Consider the following 27,900-nt stretch of genomic DNA (forward strand, 5'->3'; position numbering starts at 1 on the left):
GAAGGGTCCTTGCTTTATTCTCAAGCCATTCTTGATGTCATGGTCATTACTGCAATTGAATTCACGAGCCCCGTTTATATCTAGGATGTGTTTTTATGGAAAGAGGGCACTTGAAATTTGTCATTCCGAAAGTCCTGTAGAGAAGCTGGTGATACGTCAAGAGACGTAGGAAATCCTCGGGTTTAGTTTCCTGCGGTACGTTTAGTCACAACTGCGATGGGTTTACGCATGTGCTTTTCGGATGCTTTTGTTATTAAATTATATAATCCAACCCAATGCATTATAAGGCATTTTCCCGCCTTCTTAGCATGCCTTCGTAGTGTAGTGGTAAGCACGCTGGGCGCGTATTCCAGAGGTCCATGGTTCGATTCCCGGCGAGGGCGTTGCACATTTCTTCAATTTCCTGATTCAAAAAAATTACACATGACTCTACAGCATTATTGAGAAATTTCAATATAATTATTTTATCCATATGAAAGATAATCTGCCAGTTGTTTAGTGGTCTATTTCTTACTGCGTATTTTTCTCGCTTTAGATTGATTTTTGTTTGTTTTTAAATACTATTACATTATTAATTTTCTTAATTTTAGTATTTTCATTATTTAAGTATCTCTCCCCCCCCCCAAAAAAAAAAAATTAGAAGATTAGAACTATTCCTAAAATACTTTAAAAATTTTCAGCCAAATTTTTATCTATGACTTACATACGTAAAAACTTAATCGTTTATGGATAATTTGTTCTCCTGAAATAAGAAAAAAAGGTGAAGCATTTATTATTACTATTATTATTTTTATTATTATTATCATCCCTTTTAAAAATCTCTGTGGATCGAGTTTTTTCAATCCTTATTCTCAAATTCTGGCGTACTTAATTTATTACGTTCATGGACTTATATGTTTTGAAGGTTAAATATATAGTCCGTAGACTCTCTTCAGCTCAATTTCAATTTCATGTAGATTTTGTCTTGTTGACGAGCTACATTTCGACTTGAAAGTACTTTCTTTACCTTCTGATAGATTAAAGAACGCTTTATAACAAAAAGTAAGTTTTCAAAAATGTTGAAAACACAAAGTAAGTTTTCAAAGATGTTGAAATTTTTCGTTTATTTCAAGGCCATAAATCTTGCATTTCAGGAAAATGTTTTGAAAATCTACGATGTGTAGTCATCCAAACACGAATTGTAGTCATTCATGTGTTTGCAGATGAACGACTACGATGTCATGATCTTTGGAGGTGTTATGCTTTCTTGAAGCATAACAGCTGCAAAGGCGCCCGACAATTTTTCATTTATAAATTATCACAGACATTAATTAGCTAAGTTTCAGAACTGCTGCATTTTTAATTCCATATTCCGAGCAGTCGATGAAAATTACGTATCAGCCAAAAAGTTTCATTTTCATTTTCTTATTTCTTGTTTTTAAAATTAACATGCTCGTATTAGTTTCGTAAAATAAAAAAAATTGATGAGGAGGCCACGTGACTACTTTGTAGGTCTATTAAATTTTACGCATTTTTGGCTGCACTTCATTTAGACTTATTTCTTCGAATTATTTGTTAGCAATTAATTAGTTCCTTTATTAAAAACACATTCCGTCAAAACATTAATTGTTAAATACTTGCTTTATTCAGAAACATTACCGTCAACATTACTGCTCAAAAACTTACAGTTCAAAATATTATCGTTCTGAAAAAAACTGTTGTTGCCAATCGGGACAACACATTTTAAATAAAATTAATACGTTGCGTTTACATTCGGGCATCCTGACTTAGTTACGACCTCGGAACATTAAGAACTTATATTTAAAAAAATTAAATCTGTAATATTAATGTTTATAGTTCGAAAGTCTTTAGCTGTCATATAGATTCACCGTCATTTTCTATTCTTTTTCCGTGTCCTAGTTTTAGTAATATGCGGCGTGTTGTTATCGTTATCCTCAGTAACACTAATGTCATCACCATCATCATCGTCTTCTTCTGATTCAGCTTGACACTGCCATGACTTTAATTGGCTCACATGAGCTGTCGTACTAAAGAAATGTCCTTTCACCTTCTCTTCTAATTGAGTCACTCTATAGGTATCACTTCGTAAAACTTCTGTAACTACCAAAGGTCCTCGATACTTTTGTTGTGTTTTGGTTGATTCTCCAGTTGATTTAGGTACTCTTCTCATAACTACTATTTCTCCTCGTTCGAATGTTAAAGAATTACTTTTCTTCTTGTCATAATTTGCTTTCATTTTCATCTGCATATCTTTAATTCTCTTTCTAGCTTCATTCTGTAAGATTACTGGATTCTCCCATTCATTTGCGTCTTCATCTGTAATTATCCTCATCAATCCGTCGTTAAATTTTGGTGAATAAACGTGAAGCATTTCGAAAGGAGTTTTATTTGTAGTCTTATTTATCATATTGTTTAGATTTCTTTCGCATTCCTTAATCTTTTTGTCCCAGTCTCTCTGATTCGGATTTTCCATACTCGTTTTAATCGTAGCCAAAATTGTTCGATTTGCTCTTTCCACCATTCCATTACCACTTGGATGCTGAGTTGAATTGAGTGTATGACTGATTCCATTATTTTGACAGTACTCTCGAAATTCCTTCGCTGCGAAACATGTTCCTCTATCGCTGATAATTTTTTCTGGTAACCCAAAATCATCTACAAAACTCTTCAATGCAACTAACACATACTTGGTTGCAGTACTTTTCATAGGATATAAGCGTGTAAATCTCGTAAAATTATCAATTATTACAAATAATTCTGTATTTCCTCTTGAACTTTTTACGAATGGTCCTAAATGATATATATGTATAATTGCAAAAGGTCTTCTACCAGGTCTAATTGGATGCAGTACTCCTTGTTTCTTACCACTAGGCATTTTATTTACTAGGCATTCGAAACACATCGAAATGTGACGCATAACATATCGTTTCATTCCTTTAAACCAGTATGCTTCCTTGATTTTGGCAACAGTTCTGTCTGCTGAAAAATGTCCCAAAAGATCGTGAAATTTTACTACAATACCTTTTCTCATCGATTTAGGTATGACATATAACAATTTCTCCTTTTCCTGATCTTTCACTTTACGAAACAATCGATTATTCTTCAAGACGTAATTTTCAGTTACATATTTCTCTGCATTCGTTCTATCATTTATCTTTTTCTTTAAAATGTCTATTAATTTGCGTAATTCGAATCCCACTTCTGAAATGTTAGCAATTAATTGAGTTATTTCATAAGGCAATAGACCCAGCAGCTGAGAAACCCAGTTTTGTTCTTCTAACCCAATACGTCGTGCCTGTCTCTCAAATAAAACTAGATAAAAACTTATATCACCTTCATTCAAATCATACTTATGCATTAATTTACTCATATCACAAATATTACTTCTACTAACATTAGAAGGAACAGAATCATTTACATTACTACTTCTGATTTCCGCTTCTATTTTCAATTTTTCAAGTTCAAAAGTTCTTTGCTTAGCTTTTTCTTCCATTTCAAATGCTCTTTGCTTATCTTTTTCTAAAATTTCCATTTCAAATGCTCTTTGCTTATCTTTTTCTTTTTCTAAAATTTCTAACTTTTCCCTGTCTAAACGATCATTTATAATTCTATCTAGCATTTGTTTAGTAAAGTCTTCGTTATAATTCTTACTATTCAAAATCATATCTCTTAAGCCTACAATTTTAATATCATAAGGGACATCTACATCAAGTTCCAAAGCAAGTTCTTTTAAATCACATTTTTTGCCTCTTGCCAAATAAGCCATCTTAGACTTCAATTTTCAAATACTAATACAATAATTATACTTAAGTTCTTTCCGTTTAATACTTATACATAACATAAACAGTTTATAAATTCACGTACCTTTCTACTTTCAGTTTTGGCGAGCTTCCGCATTCAGTTTAGGCTTAGCGTACGTTAAGGCAATACGTAGTTAAATCTAGATAATAATTCTAGTTTATCCCACTTCTGAAATGTTAGCAATTAATTAGTTCCTTTATTAAAAACACATTCCGTCAAAACATTAATTGTTAAATACTTGCTTTATTCAGAAACATTACCGTCAACATTACTGCTCAAAAACTTACAGTTCAAAATATTATCGTTCTGAAAAAAACTGTTGTTGCCAATCGGGACAACACATTTTAAATAAAATTAATACGTTGCGTTTACATTTTCTAACTTGAATTACCGATCTCTTAAGGCAAGTTAAAAATGACATCAAAATTTGCACACTGAAATTAAATATCCCGGTCAGTTTTTGTTATATGGGAGACACTTTTTATAATTTTATTTTTTTCACAAAGAATATAAAATGTTTCTAAATGTAAATATAAATATTGGAATCTGGAGACCGCATTAAAAGTTAGATTTTATTATTTGTGGAAAATTAATTAAAAAAAAAAGTTGGCATTGCCAAAACATGAATATTTTCGTCATTTGAAACACTTGACTACGATCTTGACTTATATGACTGCTATCAAGGATTGCGAAAATAAAGTCCCAGGTAAGGACTTTTAAGCCGGATAAGGGATTGGTATATACGTTTGGTAGTGTCGATTGCAATGAAAACGGAAGACTAGAAGTTATAGCATTTTCAAAATGCCATATGCCATATGCAAAATTTCAACGTATACGTTTAATCGTTTTTGATTATGCGACATACATGCACACATACATACATAAGTACGTAGAGACGTCACGAAAACTTCAATTTGAATACATTTTAAAATCCATTTTGAAAAAAGCGTCCTTTATTCTGTGCGTAGGTTTGGAAGTCGCGTAAAAAAAAAAAAAAAATCGTTGAAATGGATTTCGGGAACGCTAAAAATGGATACATCCATTGAAATATGATGCCGAAATTTTTTTCAGAGCGAGCAATGGCAACACTCTACGGGGGGGGGGTCAAAAATCACGGAGACTGTGTAGCAGTGATTTCCCCCCCGTACAATGGTTCCATTTTTCCCATATGTTCCCCCAACGCGCGAGACTGTGTATCGGAAATTATAAAGATATGCTCATTTTAAAATTATTGTGCGATATTGCTGTTAAATTGAATTTTATGGTTTAACTGCAAAGAACGTGATCTCTACATATAATAAAAGAAAGAGTCTCTGTGTGTGTGTGTCTTTCGTTCGCGCTGAGCGTAAGCTAATAGACCCACGGCTACGAAATTTGGTACATAGGTGCATGTAGACAAGAGCCAGTGCTCCTCGAAGCGATTTTTTCGAAATTCGAATTGGAATTTTTTTTATTTTATGTTTTGTTACGAAATTGCGTCATTTTGAGACATAGTGGGCTATAGGAAAGCGAGATTTTACTCTACACATTCCATTTTCACATCGTCATGAAACGTAGGCACTTAGCTATTTTACGAACTTAAAATAAATTTCGTGTTTCAGTAAATCGATTCAATACGAATTTATTTAACAAAGGGAGCTTAACACCTTTTCAACGGGATTTTTGTCTAAAAAGGTTTATTTTTTTAAATGTACAGTTTACTTTTCTTTGATTTTTGGACACGTTAAACTTTCATCCTTGCGACTGCTTTTGCAAAAATAATTTTGGAAAAAAGATAATATTTTGTATTTAAAAAAAATTTTTTAAATGAAGCTTCCGACACCTCTCACATCTTTAGAAATATGATTTTGGCAACAATTTTCCTTTCTTATTGTTGTTGATAGATTTTTGATGAAATCTCATCATTTTGAATAGTTTCACTCTTTTAGAAATATAGGTTTGGCAACAATTTTTCATCGTATTTCTTATTGGCATATTTCATTGTCATTTTTTTATGTATATAATGCATTTTATTGATTTTTTTTTATGATGATTTTTTTTCTGCAGAGAATTCTGCGCGGAATTTTTTGTTTTTTGAGTTTCTTTCATGTTATTTTTTGCTTATTTCACTATTTGTAAGATATTGAAATGTTTTGCGTGATTTTTGTTTTTTCAACGTAAAGTTGGTTAAATTTTTTATTAGGATAATTAATATTTGTATTAAGGGATATAGCTTATTTCATTGTAATTTTTTTCTCTTGAAAATATAAGATAAAATATCATTAATTATACTTTGCTTTTCAGAGTTTTTTGTTTTTTATATTCTTTTATGTTATTTATTGCTCATTTCACTGTCTTTAAGATATTGACAAGTTTTGAGTGATTTTTTTAGGAAGCAAAGTTCTTAACCTCCTTTATACCATTTGAGTTCTTAAGATTTTGCAAAGGGAATTTGTTAATTTATTTATTAGGATAATTAATATTTGTATTAAGGAATATTGCTTATTTCATTGTAATTTTGTTATACGTAATAACTTTTTTTTATGAAGTTGTTCTGCAGAGTAAAATTCTACGCAGTTTTTAAAGTTAACGTTTGGTGTTCCTTTCAGCTGTTTTTCCCGTACATTTAAAAGCCAGACGAAGGCTGGCAGCGAAGTGTGTGTAGTAAAGGTAACACACAAAAAGTTAAAAAAACGCCTTTTTGGGCGTAATGTAAAATCTGAAAGCTTTCAGATTTCCCCCCCCCCTCTTGAAGTTATAGGGAAACTAATACTTGCTAATACAGTTATAGGGAAACTAATACTTGCTAATACAGTTATAGGGAAACTAATACTTGCTTTCATTTCAACTAATACTTTGGTTCCTTGTGAGACTTACAGGGACTTACGACTTACTTTCAAACTTAACAATTGGCACAATTTATGCTTACAATTTAATCTTCCCTACTTGCGGGAATTTAAGCTAACATAAAACGTAAAGTAAAATTTAAAATAACTTTAACATTTTTATTTAATTTCACAAAATAAAAGTCGAGCAAACTTTTGCTCAAGCTATTCTAACTGCGCGAGCAAACTTGGTTGCAAGAAGCTAAGCCGGTCCAAAATAATTGATGATGGGCGAGGAAATATTTCAAATCCTTGTTCAAAATGTATCTATTGGAAAGAGAATATGCAACCTAATAAGCTGTGTTTTTTTCGATTATCTGAGTGATTTGCTTTAGTTGGATAATAGAATTAGTCCGGATATTTGAAACACTAATTTGTCTGCTTCAATAAATCGAATGCACAGTATTGCTGATTAATTCAAAAGATGGTCTGTAGCCTATAACAATGCATAACTTGTATACATAATGCCACATCATCAAACTAGATGTAGAAATGAAATTAAAAAAAAAAAAAAAATCTGAAATGTTTCAGATTTTAAATTACGTCCAAAGGGGCGTTTTTTAACATTTTGTGTGTTACCTTTCTTTATTAAATATCATGTTCCTCGCACTTAAACCATAAGATCCAGTGCAACAGCAATATCGCAAAATAGTTTTAAAACGAGCATATCTTTAGAATTTCCGATACAGAGACTCACGCGCTGGAGATAAAAATGTTTTTTCTGCACAACGTTGCCATTGCTCGCTTTGAAATCCTTGAGTTTGTTAATCAAAAATTCGTCAAAGTTTTAAAAAATAGGAAATCGGTCATAAAACAAATTTCAAATTTCAAATTTGGTCTTCCACATGCTCATATTCGTTGGAGGATTACGTTATTCAAAATTCGATGACTCTATGTACCGTTATTTTATGACAATGTGAGAAATATACATACATTTACGCAGATTTTCATTATTTAATTTCTTCAAATATAATGCAGGACTCTAACATTTTATGGCAACAGTTTGAAAAGTGAACCGACATTTATCCGTCCGACCCAAAATGCCAAAACGAAACTAATAGTTCTTCGGGATTCAAATCCCTTTGGACTAAAAAAAAAAAAAGTTCATCTTAAAAATAGATATTAAAGGACAAACTAATGACGTGTGATTACTACTACGAGCCTCTTCATTTTTCCATGAATATATTTTACAATTATTTTATTTTTGTTTATTTATAATTTTTTAAAACATCACCTTTAATGAGACGCACGTGTTTCTAAAATGAGTTTTTCGTCATGGTTGTCTGCCACTCTTCCTCCTTTCATAAATCTTAAAGGGAGAGACGAAAGAAAAAAAAGTCTTTCTTTATAATTTCCCATATTTTTTGTCTCCTTCACTGGTCAATTTTCAGTTTCGGGGAAAATTTTTTAAAGAAGGTGAAAAATATATTTTTGAAATAATTAATTTTCGGAAGGTATTTGGTTTTGCTGACTTTTATCATGAGCATAAGGCGGAAATTTTTTGTTGTCATTTTGAATATCACCGTATTTATCGAGAACTCATTTATTGCTATTTAAAATATGAAAGTAAGTTAGTCAAAATATTGCTGCTAATTTTATGTTATAGAACTCATTACCATATACTAGTTGAAAGTGATGATCTTTCCCTTCCTTAATTTGGCATATTAAGAATGGCTTGGTTTATTTAATTACGGGAAAGCACTCGAGGGCTATCTGATTAAGGATACCTTTGTGGAGAGGAGGAATTGCCTTTGTGGACGACTTTCTAAGGGAAACCGACTCACAGATTAAGAATGATATTAATTTGTTGTTCTGCAGTGATGTGATTATTTTCGATAATATTATGTGGACGACTTTCTAAGGGAAACTGACTCACAGATTAAGAATGATATTGATTTGTTGTTCTGCAGTGATATGATTATTTTCGATAATATTATGTGGACGACTTTCTAAGGGAAACTGACTCACAGATTAAGAATGATATTGATTTGTTGTTCTGCAGTGATATGATTATTTTCGATAATATTATGTGGACGACTTTCTAAGGGAAACTGACTCACAGATTAAGAATGATTTTGATTCGTTGTTCTGCATTGATATGATTATTGTCGATAATATTATAATTGTTACCTAACATTACCTGTCTATCCATTTCGCTTCCACGCCGGAAATATTTCTTACTTTCCGAAATTTCTAACATTGTGGATTCTTGTCCTTTTTCTTCAGTTTAAATAGAATCGGCATTGAACTGGCAATTAATTCAATCTTAATTGCAAATTCAGTTCATTATTCATTTCTGGACTTATTAAGCACCAAATTTAAATCTTGGATCCATTTACTTTTAACGGTTTTTTTCAACTGCTTTGGTTAGGTTAGGTTAGGTTAGGTTATTTAATTACGGCAAAGCCTCGAGGGATATCTGCCTAAGAGGAGGGATGCCTTCGTGGAGGACTTTCTAAGGGAAACTGGCTCGTATACACGTTACACATGGGGAAAACCCGAAAACACCCATGCAGCCAGCCCGTTCGCGGGATTCGATCGTCGGACCGAACTACCAGTGTTCAGCGACTTTACCGCTCGGCCGCTACAACTGCTTTCGAGTTTAGAATTCTTAATTCCTATATATATTCTCGAACCGATTACAAAGTTGGTTTAGTTTATTTGATTACTGCAAAGCACTCGAGGGTTATCTGCCTAAGGAGATGAATGCCTTCGTGGAGTACTTTCCACCCGAATACGGGGTAAACTGACTCGTATACACTTACACATGGAAAAAACCACGAAAACGCCCATGCGGCAGCCCGTTAGCTGGGATTCAAACTCCGGACTGCTGAACTACCAGTGTTCATGGACTCTACATCTCGGGGGCTCCAATTACAAGGAATTCTGGAAAATAATCCGAAAGATTTTTGAGCTATCGCGAGTGATATTATAACGGCTGTACTATATCTATCTGCCTCCCCGCTTTTATTACCTATCAATTATTTTAGTACTTAGAATTGTTCTGAAATTTGCTGAAGTAAAAGCTTTTGATATTATTTGAGTCCTTCATTCAAAAGGTCATTCCCGAATATGAAAATGCAACGTTTTACTCTGACATTGAAATTTTCCTACATTTCTACGAACATGATTAAAATTTCATGCTTTTTCTGAAAATTAACAAAATGTATGTATTCTTATTTTGAAAGAAATATTCTAAATTTAGAATTTCTATAATACTGAAAAGTTGTGTATTCTAAATCAGTTTTATTTCTCTTCTTTACCACAATAAATTTACTCTTAGACCACAAGGTAAGAGTAATGAAGACGCCAGTCTTTTGTTACAGTACTGTATGAAACCGCGGATTCGGGAAATCCAAAGCCAATTGAGAGTGAGAAAGCATAATTATATATATATATATATTTTAATTTATAATTTTATAAAAAAAGGTTTTTTGCTTTATTCTCCTTCCGTTCCTTCCAAATATTTCGATCATTTGCGGTTTCCTGTTCCGATGTAGGTTTTTCCATAAATATGGCGGCTTCCTTTCCCATTTCTGCTTAGTATATTTATTTTAAAGTACCATTCATAGCAGCAAATTACATCGAATAAAAATGAAATACTCAGATACAACTAATTACTTCTCAAGTTATTGTGAATTAAATATCAAATTATCAAAGACAAATTCTTTGCGGATAAAAGCACGATCATTTGTTATAGTAATACAATTTTTAAATCAGTAACTAAAAATATTTTTTTAATGTTTTTTTAATCAAATTTAAAAAAAAAAGGCTGAAAATATTTTGTAAAAATTTTAAGTGAAAAGAAAAAATATAATGCACCATTTTTTAAACTATAACAGAAGTTGACAATGTCTGCTTTTCTTATCATTGTGCATCAGAAATCCTTACACCAAATCTACACAGCTAAACCTGCTTTTTTGTCTAATTTAAATTTTTACATTGACATGTTTTCTTGGCATTTAGCTGAAATACATATTATCAAACTGGGAAGTAGTGGTCTTTCGTTTTCGATCATTTTTTCAGTTTTTCAATTTAGCTCTCGGATCATCAATTGACGAATAAGTGAAGGATGTCTGATTAAAGAAGAAAGTATGTTTGTTTGTCCTCTAATAACTCAGTTTCTACTACAGCTATCATCACCAAACTTTCTACGATTCTTTTCTGGGTCCTGGAAAGGTTGACGTCCACTTTTTTTCCAAAAAAAAAGTAGCTAAAATCAGAGATATTAATTAAAAACTTGAAAAAACGCTAATTTTCGCTCTCATTTTTCCCAGTGGCAACAGTCTCTCAAGCTGAAGATGAAAATCTGCTTTATTTCGAAAGTTGTTGCCACTGCTCGTTTTCAAATCGTAGAGTTTGTTAATAAAAAATTTCTAAGTTTTACGATGTTATAAGAAAAAGCATTGCCAAACATTAAATGCATTATTCCCAATTCCGAAAATCCTTAGAAAGCCATTTCAACTGCGTACGACTTTATTCAGCCGAGATATTAATTAAAAACTCCGGAAACATTAATTTTCGCACTCATTTTTCCGAATGGCAACAGTCTCGCGCGTTGGAGATAAAAATGCCTTATTTCGAAAACTGTTGTTACTGCTCGCTTTCAAATCGTAGAGTTTGTTAACCAAGAATTCGGAAGTTTGTGGAGTCATTAGGATTTTTGGAAGCAGGAGACTTGAAAAATGAGCAACCTCGCCGGGAATCGTACCACGGACCTCTGGAATACGCGCCTAGCGTGCAGACCACTGCACTAAGAAAGCGAGCTAAGAAGGCAGGAGAAATACCTTTTAAGTTTTACAAAATCTATATAGAATGTCTGTTTGTGTGTTTGTTTGTTTGCATTATTGATTTCTGATTAATTATGATCGATTTTTTGCCACATTTAATCGACTGAAAATGAATATAAGTGAAATATTGGATGGAACTTGAGCTTTTACGACCATTTGATTAGAAAGACGAAAATCATTAAAAACTGTGCGCTATTGTTGCTGATATAATGAGAGAGAATTAGTTTATTTTTCTATCGAAATTTTTTATGTGAATTTCATATCGCATCAGACTGAAAAATGTATGGCTATGAATCGTATTTTTTTGCATCGTTATTAGAGAAGGATTCCAGTGGTATTGTTCTCTCTGTTATTATATGTATTACTCTCAATCTAATTTAACTGCCGTCGGGTACTTCCGCTATTTCATGATACAATCTCCATTCTCGCAGTAATGCTTCGACATTAGAGATATAAATAAATCTTGCACAGTTAATATTGGATACCTTGATTGGCTTACTTTTACGATTTCTGATTAATAGAAGGAGAATTTTCATTGTTTTTTAACACTTCAAAGAAGGTGTTATGGTTTTTGTAGGCAAATATCATCTCCTGGTGAAGCAGAAAATATTGTCATTTCACTGATGCGAGATGTTTTTTGTGAGCCTTGTGCAGAAGAGATCAAGCGAAAAACACGCACTGCTATGTCTTCAATAATTAAGTCTTGTCTTTATCACATAAGGGCAAAAGTTTTCATATGGGAGACATTTATCACGGAATAATACCACAGTAAATTGCCTTCCACATCAAACCATCAAACGGTAACATTTCATGCCGTAGCTGTTTAGAGAAGCTAATGTTTTAAATTTATAACTTCATGTCCTGCGTCTTGAAAATTCTGAATATTTAATTTTAAACTAAACATGTCGTTACTGTTCAAATTAAAACTATTTCAGGTGTCAAACTGGAATTTAAATACGAAAATCTGATTTCAGGATATTTTAAAAATAAATAACCCAAAGGGACAATATGCCTAGAAGGGCTATTAATTTCTTTTTAGCATTTTGCGTTGGTTATATATAAAACGGCGTGCCATGTTTCAAATTGTTGTCACCAAATATTACAGCCCGCATTATATTTGAAGGAATTCAAAAAATAATCTACATGAATGTATGTATGTTTCTCGCACTGTGAAAAAACAACGGTACCTAGAGACATCAAATTCTGAATAACGTAGTCCTCCACTCGAATTGGGTATCTGGAACCCTGCGTTTGGATTTTGTTTTATCATCGATTTCATATTTCGTAAAACTTTAAACGAATTTTTGATTAACAAACTCAACAATTTCAAAGCGAGCAATGGCAACACTACGGAAAAAAAAAAAAAAAAAAAAAAAAAAAAAACATTTTATTTCCTGCGCACGAGACTGTGTATCGGAATTTCTAATGATGTGCGCTTTTAAATACTTTTCGATAATGCTGTTGAATTGAATTTTATGGTTTAAGTGTATTAAATTTATTTTATGTACATTCATGTAAAAAAATTTTTTTTAATAAAAATCTGAATGTGATATTTAATAAATAAAGGTAACACACAAAACATTAAAAAAAACGCCCCTTTGGACGTAATATAAATATAATCTGAAATATGTAATATAATCTGAAGGCGTAATATAATTTGAAAGCTTTCAGATTTTTATTAAAAAAAAATTTTTTTTTTTACATGAATGTACATTTTTTTCTTGGCATTTTAAAGAAAGTTTTACCTAAAAAAGGTACTCCTCAACGGCGACAGAGGCGTTGTGCACTAAAGCATTACTCACGTTGCTCCGAGGAATCCAAAATTATCTCAGTTCGAATACTTTATAACGTATTTCTCCCGCCTACTTAGCATGCCTTCGTAGTGTAGTGGTCAGCACGCTGGGCACGTATTCCAGAGGTCCGTGGTTCGATTCCCGGCGAAGGCGTTGCTTATTTTTCATGACTCCTGCTACCAAAAAATACTCTACAACTTAAAGGAGACTATATTTTAAAACGTATTAAGAGTAGTGGAAAAAAATAGTTTCACGCATTTATAGACGTGCTTCATTAAAAAAAAAAAAAAAAAAAAAAAAAAAAAATACGAGTACAGAATGTTAGATTTGTGTTTCTCATTGATTTAGTTTAAAATAAATTAAACTATTTTTTCCTGTTCTTAGTATTTTAATGAATATGTAAATGAAAAAAAAAATAGCCCATATTAATATATATCTATATATATTATGCAGAACTGGCTTCATTTTAAGATTTATTTATTTTGTACATTTTTCCAATAAAATAATCTCGGTATTTTATTTTTCTAGGAAAATCTTTTGAACTGTTATCTCCCCACTCTGGTCCCATCGGTTATGTGGTGTCGCCGTACCCTCACCCACACAATGGATCGCTGGGCCCAGTTTCCATGGTAAGTTTCTAAAATTCTCTTATCCTTTCAAAATGGCTCGGCTGCAGAATTACATTCGTAGTTCCGATGTAGACGAAAAAAAGGCTTCTTCTTTCTCTTGCTTGAATGGAAATAAGTTAGCCAAGGACGAAGAGTTTTAAGTTTTTCGTAAAGCCGAAAATAAGAGCAGATCCAACATTTAAGTCCTAAACCTTTTCACATAGAGCATGGTTCATTTCCAACGTACTTCATCCAGCAGAAGTGCGGTTGAAAACGTACGATATCTTTAACTTCCAGTTAACAGCAAAGATACATTGCACAATTCCTAGTCTGCAATATTGTATGTCACGCATAGCCAAAACGTAGTTTGCAAGCCACATGTGGCTCTTTGGTTCAATAAGCATAGCTCATGTTATAAAAAAACATTTGCTAGTTTTACTTTTGAAATATAATTTTAGTTCAAATCAGGAATATTTTTTTCTGCGATCAATATTTTTATTTTAATTACTTATGGGCATAACAGTTTTAAGCAATTTCAAACCAGTCGTAACAAAAGGCTAATACTAACTACTAATCGGAACTAATCGAAACAAAAGGCAAACTAATCGAAACAAAAGGCAAACTAATCGAAACAAAAGGCAAATAATTCTGTTTTTTGTGATTTTCTAACGTCATGATGCTAGTTAAAAATAGATACGTTGTCTTGACTGTAGAAAAGGGGTTATCGAAACTGTAGAAAAGACAGATTGGAAACATGCTCTGCTGATGATTCATCTCAATCTTAATGAAAAGCAGGGTGAATGTGTGTAATCGTAATTTCATAATTTCATTAGATTAAAAAAAATTAGAAAATCAGACACATCTGACAATCAATTCTCTTTAAACGAATTACGTAACGAAATGTTTATCTATGTTTCTTATCATTTATTGCGGGGAAAGTTTGGATTATTATATTTATGCAAAATTTTGGTTGAGCTGAACGTTTATTTTAAAATAATAATTTTCTGCTATGCAAAAACGTTGGTTACCTGAAAGTTTATTTTAAAACAGTAATTTTCTCCAATTTCTCCGCAACTCTTATTTATTCCACCTTCTATAATTTTATCCAAAAAACCGCTAGTGCATATTTTCCAAATTTTTTACGTTATTCTTCATTTGAACGAAAGCTTCATAGATCAGCATGAAAGCAAAGTCTTTGTTCCTTACTTTTTCAATTTATTCATATTAGAATCAGTCAACAATTAGTCAATAAACAATCAGTCAATGAACAATCAGTCAATCAATCAGTCAATGAACAAGGCAAAATTTTGAAAACCAGAAGAAAATATTTGATCTGAACAAAGGGGGAAAAAAAGAGTGCTTATTGTATGTCAAAAAAGTTTTTAATTTTTACAATTAACCCAGATAATGTTGAGTTTCTTGAACGGAAAGATTAACAATATTTTTGGAAAAAAACAATGGCATTTAATAATCTCGTGATTAAAGCATGTAAAATTCTTATTAATTTACTTCAATGGCATTTTACTATTCAAGACGCACTTTACTGTTCCTTTAAAAATACGAAAGAATATTTTTGACCGCTAGAAAACTCTAGTTGAGGGTCTTGAATATTCTTAAATTCTATTATATGACTCCAACTGACGTAAAGTTTGGTCGCCCCGTTATAGGCCATTATTCACTCCCACTATTCGACTTTTCCTAAGTAAAAGGTAAATATAAGATTAAATTCAGGCAGTAGCTTTTCGAAATAAATAAGATAGAATTATGTCTTTTACAAAATCTAAGCATATCAAAACAATTGCTTTATATAACCCTCTCGGTCATGAGGAATAACACGGTTAAAATTTAATAACAGACTGCATAGAACAGCATGCCCCTTTCCTAAAAAATTTATCCTAACGATATGAAAGATTATTCCTTCTTAATTATTTCTCATAACGTGCCGAGTACTATTGCAAATCATTCTGAAATTGTATAAATATTTTCCAGTAATCCATGTTTGTAAAATAAATTAGTAAAATATTTTCTTGATGGCCCTTCATAAATATACCGGGCTTACACATAATCTAAGAACCTACTTTTATCATGTGAAATCAATGACAAGCAACAACATCCGGGGACGTTGTACCACTAATTGTTCGCACTAATAACTGTCGCAAATATGCATACAACGCAATTAACCCAGATAATGTTGAGGGGAGCGGAAAACAGAAATGTTATTCCTGGCACGTGAAAACAGACATGGTTTCACTCCGTAAAATAAAATGGCTTTCTGAGAAATCCTCCACAAGCGACCTTGCTATCTCGGAAGCCGCCGATAAAGGGCCATTTTGTACTTTGTATCGCAGGGCCGCTGGCTGAATGCGATAACGTCGAAATTAAAAGACAGTCTCTTATATGTTTGTGTCCTTTTTTTCTCGTACGCACGTGGTTGATAAAAAAGCGTTCTTTCCTCCGTAGACAATCATCATTCTTTTCCTGTTCCGAAATCCAGTTGCAACACGCGTTGTTTATAACGGCTAACTCGAAATCGTGCATGCTGCAGTTGTCAAAGTTAATGGCAAAAGTCAGCCTATGACGTTCATTTCTACTGAGATGGCTCAGTGCATTTTACGAGACAACGCAGGTGGATTTCCCTTCATCGGGAGCAAATAAATGACACGGAATTTGTTTCTCAAAAAGAGGACATTGCTCGTTTTCTTTCTTGTAATATACCAAGTGTTTTTAATTGAAACCAGCGCCAGCCAAAGATCACACGCTAGCTGTTTGATGAAATACTGCAAGATAACAATTATAAAATATCAAGTTCTCATCCATGTTGAGCTGAACTTCTAAAATTTTGAATAGCTTGAAACAAGGCAAACTGTGTTAGTAAACGACAACGGTTAAAATTTTCCCCTCGTTTAGATAGATGATCAGATAATTGATTAGGGTGAAACCACGTGAGCTCTTTCGCTGTAATTAATTACCGCAGGAGAGACAGTGCTGTTTGCCATCTTACAAAGTTGTTTTTAGAGAATATCTGAAGAAGCGGCTTATTTATTTTAAACTTCATATTTTGGGAGCCAGGATATGCAGCCAATGTTCCCTCTAAGGTCATTGACTGATTTCTGTGAAACTGCACAGGTACTGGTGGCAAACTGAGTTTTATGAAGTTGCATAGCTGCTTTGAGCTCGTATTTTTTGGTTCACATAGCTGATTGCAGAACATCAACAGACAAAACAGTCATAATGATCGAAATAATGCTGCTACTATTTATTTCATTCCACAAAGTGTAACAAAGAAAGGAACAGTGAGGCAAAATTCCTTTTATTTTCAAATTAGCAGCTCTGAGTGCGATATCGCAATCATTGCTTCATTTATGAAACATTTAATATGCATTTTGTTGCATGCCATTGATCTCGGCTTGCATTAGAGTTAATTAAGACATTTCTCACCTACAGTGTTGAGATGCATCGACTAGCACATCAAGTGTAATCCAAAGATCCCATTTTCTACTGCACTCAAAGAAGTAGTTTATTTTCAGGAATTTCCCACTTACCTAAAAGCTCTTTACGTCTGGCGGCTGACTTTAATTGGTGGACGTTATTAGGCTGAGCTTGATCGATTGTGATTCGTCTAGTCTTCGTTTAGTCGTCTTAAATGGAGAGATGTTAGAAATTAAGACATTCCATCCATGTGCACTTGCAGTTTAACAATTATCACAAGTCGATTGGGTATTTCGGTACTCCATTCCGAGCGACGGCATAGTTTTATTTTCAAAGACTTTTCCCTCTCATTAAGCTAAATGCTGTCCAATGTAGTGTTCAGTTTTTAAAGCTGTTGAAAAAGAAAGACCATACAGTCACGTAGTCTGTTCGACATACGTTTCATCACCTATATGTAAAAATTTAAACTAAATAAAATTAATGAGGTGTGCCATTGATTAATTCTTTTAGCTCTTAGGTCTGACTAACTGCAAACTGACTACTATTGGCAATTTATTTTCAAACTGTCTTCACAACGGGAAGCATTTAGACATTTAACCAATTCGTGGAATTTTGTGACCATTGGGTGGGGGGGAGAAAATCGAGCATCTTCCCTTACCGCTCTGCTGTGGTGGAACTCTGCTGAATGGTGCTTTCGTGGAAGTCTTAAATCATATGTTATCCAAAGAAGAAGAAAAAATATTTCAGATTATGTGCTTTTCACCTGTAAGGATTATGTTAATTTTATTAACAGTTAAATTTTAAGTTCCTTTCCTGTCAAATTTTAAACTTCAACTTACTACTTCCGGCCAGAACGTAGTTTTGGAATTGTCTGAATATTTAATGAAAAGGAGCGGTATTTAAACCACGAAGTTGCTTACTGAGACAGAGAGAGATTCAGAGTTTCTGAACTACGCGCGTCTGCCTTTTTGGCCGCACTCTCTCTCAAAGCTGTTATACGCTCGGCCGTACTCAGGCCCTTGCTAAACTTCGTAGTAAAATAAGTTAAGGGGCCAACTCTCATTGAACCTTGATAGCTTTCGCTATATTTAGTTAGTTAATCTTAGTTTTAGTTTAATTTTTAGTCTTTTAAGTTCAAGTCCAAAGTGCGGACTTTATTTGTTCACTCCCAGGCGGAGTTTTGTTAAATCTTATAGAAATAATAAAGGGTTATTTACCCTTCTCTCTTGTTGTTTCCTGTCTTCGAACTCTAGCGATTATTCGCTTATCAGTTCCTAGGGTTACAGCCGAAAACATCGCGGAGAAAACATCGCAACGAAAAAAACATCGCAGTTCTAAAACATCGTGGTACAAAACATCGTCGTCGAAAATAAAGCCGTTCAAAAACTTCGCACTTTAAAAACATCGTCGTCGAAAATATCGTGATAAAAAATAAAGTATCTACAAATCATCGCATGACGATAACATCGCAGACATGCTTCTTTCAGGCTTTAATAACTGTAAATGGATATTCCCATATTGATTTGTGAGCGCAAGATGGAAAGAAGGATAATTTTTACTTTCATACTTTTTATTAACTAATAAATTTTTGCTGAGAAAATAAGAACGAAACTTAAGCATAGAAAATTAATACAACTTATAGCACTTAATAGAATTTTAAACCGACATAGTTAACTAACAAAGGCCATTAATAAATCATTTTTATAAAGTTTTTACTGGTAATTTTTCGTGAAAAGTATAATCTATAATTTGCATTTAATTTTTTATGCGTAAGTTTCCTTCTTACTTTTTCAGCAAACATTTATTAGTTAATAAAATATGTGAAAATAAAAATTATCCTTCTTTACATACTGCACTCACAAATCATTATGGGAATATCCATTTACAATAATTAAAACCTGAAAAAAGCATGTCTGCGAAGTTATCGTCATGCGACGATTTGTAGATACTTTATTTTTTACCACGATATTTTCGATGACGATGTTTTTAAACTGCGAAGTTTTTGAACCGCTTTATTTTCGACGACGATGTTTTGTAGCACGATGTTTTAGAACTGCGATGTTTTCTCTTTGCGATGTTTTCTCCCACGATGTTTTGTAGCACGACGTTTTCGTCTTGCGTTGTTTTCTCCGCGACGTTTTCGTCCGCGATGTTTTTGCCGCGATATTATCGGCGGACACCGTTCCTAGGTTCCTCACTTCCAACATTAACTTAGAATTTTAAGTGAGGGACCTTACACACCAATTATCTATCATCAAAAACATTTTTAGAAATCTTTATAATATCCACGGAAATACCGTTTTTCCTAACCATGATACAGGGCAGTAAAAATGTGAAATTTAGCTGACTTTGTGCCTTACCAAGCTCTGCCGTTTTTATACAGTAAAAGCTTGATGGAGTTATATGCCTGTGATCTATTTATAGTAAGCATGAAACAATTGTAAAGATTATTAGGTCTTTCGTAGCAAAAGTCCTAAGAAATCAAGTGTGCCCTAGCCGGGATTCCAATTTTGGATCTTTCATTACTAGTTGGACGTCTTAACCATTTACAATACGAGAGTTCGCATGGGAGGAGGCGAGAATTCCTTACACAATAATTTATTGTTATATGCATGTGAACATTAATGCACAACCCAAAATATGTAAAAAAGTATTCTGATATCGTTTGTGAATTATTTACGTAATATTTGTTGAACGCAATACGGTAAAAGTACGGGATTTACTGATTTATGTGAAACTAAGTAAAGTAGAATTAAATAAAATAAATAAATAAATTTAAACCATAAACAACATATGAAAAAAGAAAATCGGAAGGGTTTCAGATTTTAAATTACGTCCAGAGGGGCGTTTTTTTAACATTTTGTGTATTACCTTTATTTATTAAATATCATGTTCTTTGCGCTTAAACCATAAAATTCAGTTCAACAGCACTATCGCAAAATAATTTTAAAATGAGCCTATCCTTAGAATTTCCGATACACAGTTCCGCGAAAGATTTTTTCTTTCCCCCCCCCTCCTAGAATGTTGCCATTGCTCGCTTTTAAATCGTTGAGTTTGTTACTCAAGAATTTGTTAAAGTTTTACAAAATATGAAATTGATCATAAAACAAATTCCAAATTTCAAATTTGGTCTTCCACATGCCCATATTCGCAGTAGGATTACGTCATTCAAAATTCGATAGCTCTAGGTACCGTTGTTTTATCACTAAGAAATATACATACATTTAATACATTTATGGAAATTTTTCTTTTTAATTTCTTCAAATATAATGGAGGACTCTAACATTTGGTGGCAAACAATCTGAAAAGTGATACGCCATTTATAGTGATTCGACGCAAAATCTCAAAACGAAATTACTAGTCCTCCAGGGACAAAGCCCCTTTGCACTAAAAAAAGGCTTATAAAGTATTTTCTCCCTCTTTTCTGCATGCCTTTGTGGTGTAACGGCTAGCACACTCGGCGCGTACTCGAGAAGTCCAGGTTCGAGTCCCGTTGAGGGCACTGCATATTTTTCGTGTCTCCTACTTCAAGAAACCTTATGAATCTACAGGCTTTTAAAAAACATTTTTTTCGAGACTTATCAAAAATTGCTTCGTTATCCACACTTTGGAAACCACGAACTGCTCTAAAACATGCGTAATTTTATGGATTCTTATCCAGTCCTACCAAATCTTAAATATTTTTGCTCTTTTGAGAAGTCTCAGGTGCTTACGGTTTCTGAATACCTGGAGTCCAAAGCAGCTACATTCCACCTCTCTAGGGTAAAGTTACTGTGCTGTGAACCTAATCTGTAAGCAAACAGTTGCGTTAGTCATGAGCAAATAGAGATTGCGGCTAAGTCTCGTGAAAATGGCTAGGATTCTTTTTCTTTTGAGTTCTTTTTGATCCTTTTGCAGTTTTAGAATGTTATATCAAGCATATATTTATCTAACTTTTAGGACGAATTAACTCACACATATGCCTTATAGTTTTACTGTACTTAGAATTCATTTCTTTGCCCTATAATCTGATATTTTTTATATTGTGGTAAACAAATAATAATCTTTTTCACGCAGCATTCCTTTTTATCTGTTATCTTTTATCTTTTTATCTATAATCACCGTTTTTATCTATATCACCATACAAAGAAAATTAGTGGATTTTAGTAAATTACAGGATTCCATCTTTTTTCTCAAAATTCTTTACCATGATTAATGATGCAGGGTTTGGGGGCAAAATATGCCCGTAAAGTGCCTGTTCTAAAATAACACTATAGAATCTCACTGCATTGTGTTTGCATAAATTTTTACATAATCATAATGATTGCGAAAAGTTTTTTTTTTTTTTTTTTTGGTTTATTTATAAAAGGTGAAACATTATTTATTTATTTATTTATTTATTACAGTAGTGTGTAAGTTTCGAAGCTAGGCGATTAAATTGGATAGTACCTGTTGATTACATGAATAGTATCAACATTAATAATATCATTAAGAATTGTGTACATTGTTTTTGAATCTCTAAGTTTGTTAAGTGATAAATTATACCATATTATGATTCGAAGAATTAATCAAAAGTTTTATGTAGCGTGGATTAATAACGCTAACAACTGCCAATTTGCACAGATATGCAAAATAAAAAGAAAATAAGGAATCATAGATAGCAAACTAAAATTTAAAGACATAATATTGTTACGAATTTTGTACATATATAAATAAATTTAGGGCAATTATATGTGATATTGTAGTATTTTTCATATATTATGTAACATGAAATGCTTGAAAGAGAAGATATATGACATAAATATGGCGGCTTCCTTTCCCATTTCTGCTTACAGTATTTATTTTAAAGTACCATTTATAGCAGCAAATTATATCGAATCAAAATGAAATACTCAGATACAACTGATTACTTCTCAAGTTATTGTGAATTAAATATCAAATTATCAAAGATAAATTCTTTGCGGATAAAAGCACGATCATTTGTTATAGTAATATAATTTTTAAATCAGTAACTAAAAAAATTTTTTTAGTGTTTTTTTAGTTAAAATTAAAAAAAAGGCTGAAAATTTTTGTAGAAATTTTAAGTGAAAAAAATTCGAATGCACCATTTTTTAAACTATAACAGAAGTTGACAATGTCTGCTTTTTTATCATTGTGCATCAGAAATCCCTACACCAAATCTTACACATCTAAACTTGCTTTTTTCTCTAATTTTAATTTTTACTTTGACATGTTTTATTTGCATTTAGCTGAAATACATATTATCAAACTGGGAAGTAGTGGTCTTTCGTTTTCGATCATTTTTTCAGTTTAACTCTCGAATCACTAATTGTCGAATAAGTGAATGATGTCTGATTATTATCAATACATATAAAGAAGAAAGTATGTTTGTTTGTCCTCTGATAACTCAGTAACTACTACAGCTATCGTCACCAATCTTTCTACAATTCTTTTCTGGGTTTGAAAAAGGTTGCCGTCCACCCTCCCCCCCGCAAAAAAAATAGCTAAAATCTCGGAAAAAACGATAATTTTTGCCCTCATTTTTACGAGTGGCAACAGTCTCGCAAGCTGAAGATGAAAGTCTGCTTTATTTGGAAAGTTGTTGCCACTGCTCGCTTTCAAATCCTAGAGTTTGTTAATAGAACATTTCTAAGTTTTACGATGAAGTAAAAATAGCATTGTCAAACATTAAATACATTATTCCTGATTCCAAAAATTCGTAGCAAGCCATTTCGACTATTCTCATTTTCGTACGACTTTAATCAGTCGAAATATTAATTAAAAACTCGCTCATTTTCGCTGTCATTTTTCCGAGTGGCAACAGTCTCGCACATCGGAGATAAAAATGCGTGCCATTGTAGCTGATATAATGAGAGAGAATTAGCTTATTTTTCTATGGAAAATATTTATGTGGGTTCCACATGGCGTCAGACTGCAAAATGTATTATGACCTTTGAATCGTATTTTTTGCATCGTTATTAAAGTAGGATTACAGCGGTATCGTTCTCTCTGTTGTTAGACACATTTCTCTCAATTTAGTTTAACTGTCATCGGGTATTTTTGCTAGTAAATGAATCAAGAGGAATATGATTTGCTTTCTGATATTGTGATTTAAAGTTAAATGTTTATTGAAGAGATGTGAGGAAGTGGTATTTTGTACATGTGAAATTCAGACTGAAATTTAAGTCTTCAAAATTAAACACTGCATATTTATGAGGCTTTGTAGACCAGCGTTTTCTTTTATACTGTTAATATATTAACAAAAGCTAACAGTTTATAATTATTATATAATAATTTATTATAAACTATCAGCTAATTATAAAGTTTATAATACCGACTAATATCGAATTTTTATACAAAACTTTAGTTACTTTTCTAATTCTATTATGTATTACATTCCTTTTTGTACTTAAATTCAATTTTAAGGATTAATATTTTTGCCTTTCGCTAGACATTGTGCATTTTTATCATCTTTATTGTATTTTCGCAAACAATATATTCACTTTATTGTTTGTTTGTTTGTACATGTGAATTTCACATGTACAAATACCACTTCCTCACATTTCTTCAATAAACATTTAACTTTAAATCACAATATCAGAAAGCAAATCATATTCCTCTTGATTCATTTATTTGTTAATATAAAATCGCATGTGTCTTTAAAGTATAGCATGCTCTTGCATAATTTTAAATTTATTAAATTAAAATGTAATGGTAAGCCATATATCACTTAAACAGTCTGCTAGTGAAGGCAGTCGTAATTGATTTTCTCGCCGACTAATGATCTTACGCATCTTCTGAAGTTTATTAGCCATAATTAAATTCATTTTATTTTAATTAGATGCACTTGAGTAATTCACGTTTCTCAGTATCGTTTCAAAGTGTTTTAATCAAATGTAATTTTAAGAGTTGCCAGCTGAGCCAGCTGAACGACGGAACATTTTGAATTCGATTGTGTCATTTAGATTACATCACCTACAAAAACAATTAACGGATATCTTTTGAAAGATTTTGATAAATTATAAAACTTATTTGGTTTTGCTTCAATGAATGCATCTGTATCCATAAATATTATTTGCAAGTTAGTTGATATTACTTAAGAAATTCGAGGACCCTGGCGTGCTTTGTCGTATTTAAATAAACAAGGAAACAAACAGAGGAAATTTATGCTAATAATGCTATAAATTAAAAGTAAATATAAATGAATAATCTTAAAATAAAATCTAAATTCATTTAATTTTTGTTTTGTTGATTAATGTAAGAAACTGCTTCTATATCTGTTTGCTTCCAAAGCTTAATACTCCTGATAAATTTCTACAGTTTTCATTCCATAATTATGCTAAATTGTTTACCAATTCAGATGCATATTTCAGTCATCTAAATTGAAGTATTTTTCTGTCGTTGCATATTTATCCATATTTCATGACACGTTAGTATTTCCCTTGACTTTAAATTTTTAAAAAATAATTTACGATTAGTTTCTACCTAGGCAGATAAATATCTAGTTAAACTAATGTAGAAAATAAAAAGTAAAAAACATTACTGATTTATTATAGGTCATTGAAAGAAAACATTTCTTTTATTTCGATAAAATATGCATGAAAGGATTTTTATAATGCATTTGCATCATCTTTCATGTTTATGATCAACGTAAGGTAACTATTAATATTTTAAAGTGCAGAGGTATATTTTCATTTTCAGTAATGTTAGTATTTTTAATTAAATATTAGAAATAGCTGTGTCATAGACTTAATATTTCTCGCTTCACTTTAAACTATGAAATCTTAATCCGCTGCCTTGGTGCATTAATCATCCAAGCTGTTGCCACTTCATGCAACATACATCTTTAATTTATGTTTCAAATTGTAACAAGCATAGTTTATCAGTGGAACAAACGTAAGACTTAAACACTGTGTATGAATTAATAATATTATGAGCATTTATACGAAAAATACAATTCATAAAACATGCTTCTAAAGGTATATATTGGGTATTTACAACTTTGTAATTTTAATTTAAGAGCGGTATAAAACATAGCATCAAAAATTTCATTTATAGAAACCGAATAAAAATATCGTTTTCAAGTTTTGTTTACTTTTGTATTATGTTCTATTTTCAGTCATTATAATGTTTTAAAATTACAAATACATTAATGCTAAATTTTTCATAGCACTCAAGGATGGTAGGAGGCATAGTTTGATGATACAGTATTCGCTGTTTAAGTTGCATAGCGTGCCTTATAATTTTCAGACCTAGAGAAGGAAGGTGGGAAAGAGGTTAGAATTATAAAGCCATCTAATACATAAGCCTTAAGCATTAATATCTTTATTTAAGCGCATGTACAGTATCCCAGTGCACTTTGGAACAGCACTGAGAAACTTGTTCAAGACTGTTCAAATCTCCTTGGCATAAATAAAACACGTCTCTTTTGATTTCAATTTTATCTGGTGCATAGAAGATACCCTATATCTTTATGCCCTAAACTAAAATTGAAAACAAAGAAGCATGTTTTCATTATGCAAAACTAAACCTGAAACTAAAATTATTATTGATTATACTAAACTAAAACTGACACCAAAGAAGCACATTATTGGGAAAATAAATTTGGTGAACAAAGAGTTAATAAAGTTCAAGAATTCTTTCGGAGACGAAATTGAATATTCACTACTGAGATTATGTTAAATCATTCGACACAGAGTAGAACCTTGTTGTCATTTTTACAGTGAACCTATCAAATCTTGCATACAAGTGCATTAAAACATGCTTTGCTTCTTATACTTCGTCAATGTCTACAAGTACTTTTGCTGCTGCTGCTGTTATCTTTTTACATGTTGTGTGTTTAAAGCTCCCTCGTACAGTTTTGATTTTACACGTAAATTTCATGCCATAGCGATAATTCTTACATATATCGTACCTTTATTATATTTTTCCTTCCAAAAATCATGAATGGTGAAATTGATGCTTTCCATCACATTAAAGCAGCGATAGAACAGCTGTTTGGTAAAGAAATTTTTTAAAATTTGAAATCAGCTGCTGGTCCATGGGCTTTAGGATAGGAGTGATACTGGGTGGAAGAGAACCTTAAGATGAATTTAAACTCTTCGAGGTTCGGTTAGTGTGCTGAAGCATTGCCAGTACCAGAAGGGGTTGTAGGTGTTTGTTAATTTCATCCAAATGCTTTTTAATAACTGCAGGACCAAAGACCACGTTGAACTATTACAAAGAATTACCTGGTGATCCAGGTTTTCGGGTTTGCCCTTCATTTAAGCTGGAGTTTGTCTTTTATAATTTTATGAATCTTAAATGCTCCGAGGTTTTCTGAGTGGCATACGAGCAGCTACTTTATTTTGAAATCCCCACTAATATTTGGATACAGTGCGCGAGTCAACCTGTCTTTCATGGGTTTGCGGCCTGAATCTTTGTTTCCTCTATCTTTGTACAAGTAATCTTTAGCATCGTCTTCCAGACTAACCCTGTCTCGTTACAGTTGAATATTTAATAGGGGATGTACTCTTCGGTTTCTATTAGTGCCGCAAAAGTTTCGAGGAACTTCTCTGCTTTCATCTCTGAGCTTGCAACTTCACTATGTCTGACGATGGAGTGAATTACGGTTCGCCTTTTAGACTTTTTCAAACCAATCACCACTTGCCTTTAATGTCTCCTCAGATTTATTGTTTGAAAAGCCTGGGATCGTCTTCAAGCAGATATGCGTATATAACTCCTGCATTCTCGCAGATGATAGCCTCGATCTCTGTGAGCGGTACTTCCTTCGAGCTGCTTCTTCTTCAGCCACACCAGCAATAGTTTATAGCAATAGTTATCGATAACTATTGCTGGTAACTATTGCAATAGTTTATAGCAATAGTTACCAGCAATAGTTATCGAAAAAATTGGACTTGTAAATGAAAAGATGGGGATCTTTTCATTTACAAGTCCAATTTTTTCGATATTTTTGGAATACCCTCGGCTGTCTCTATAGCTTTTATTGCCTCCTTCTGCTTCAATATCATGGATATTTTTACCGTAGAATTGCAACGGTAATACTGCTTGGCCAAGTCATTTACGCGCACATCTTGCTCATGTTTATCAATAATTTCATATTTTAATTGAAGGGACGTCTGCTTCTTTACATTACTTTCTTTCTTAGAACTCGTTGTTATTAATATATTTTAATGATGGTTATAAATATATGAAATACATCTTAATAATAAAGGCAAAATAACTGCATAAACTCATGAAGAATACGATAAAGGTATCGTGAAATATTATAAAATTTCGTCTAGTACAAGGTAATTAATAATTTCAATTCAGCGATCGAGCTTGCTGTTCGCTAGGCTGCTGTTCCCAGCACCAACTAGTTGTGCTTAGGCTCGTATTCAGAATAAAAATTTGCCCGAACGCCTAAAGATTTCATATCCAGAGAATCACTGTATTTCTCTGAGAGAAGGTGAAAGTTGTGATTGCAATAAAAGCTATTATTAATTTACATTTCTAAGTGTTATGGCCACTCTTAGAAAATTTATGCACTTACGTTGGCTTATCCATTTACTTTAAACGATGGCATCTATAGATTAAAGAAAAAATGCAGCCATTGCCAAAATTATGATCTACAAAAGAAATATCAAGTACAATTTCT

The 27,900-nt window shown here is 32.4% G+C and overlaps 1 protein-coding gene across 1 annotated transcript in view; it reads left to right on the top strand.

Moving 5' to 3' along the window:
- Positions 1 to 27,900, top strand: part of LOC118189550 (protein pangolin, isoforms A/H/I/S-like) — a 434,015-nt gene that overhangs the window by 79,900 nt on the left and 326,215 nt on the right. The window contains exon 3 of the mRNA XM_085825057.1: positions 13,777 to 13,877. Within this exon, the coding sequence (XP_085681183.1) occupies positions 13,777 to 13,877 (101 nt within the window). The remainder of the gene's footprint in view (positions 1 to 13,776; positions 13,878 to 27,900) is intronic.

The sequence above is a fragment of the Stegodyphus dumicola genome, chromosome 10, assembly GCF_044657685.1.
Source record: "Stegodyphus dumicola isolate Sdum_Otavi_A_Nest chromosome 10, ASM4465768v1".
Lineage (NCBI taxonomy): Eukaryota > Metazoa > Arthropoda > Arachnida > Araneae > Eresidae > Stegodyphus > Stegodyphus dumicola.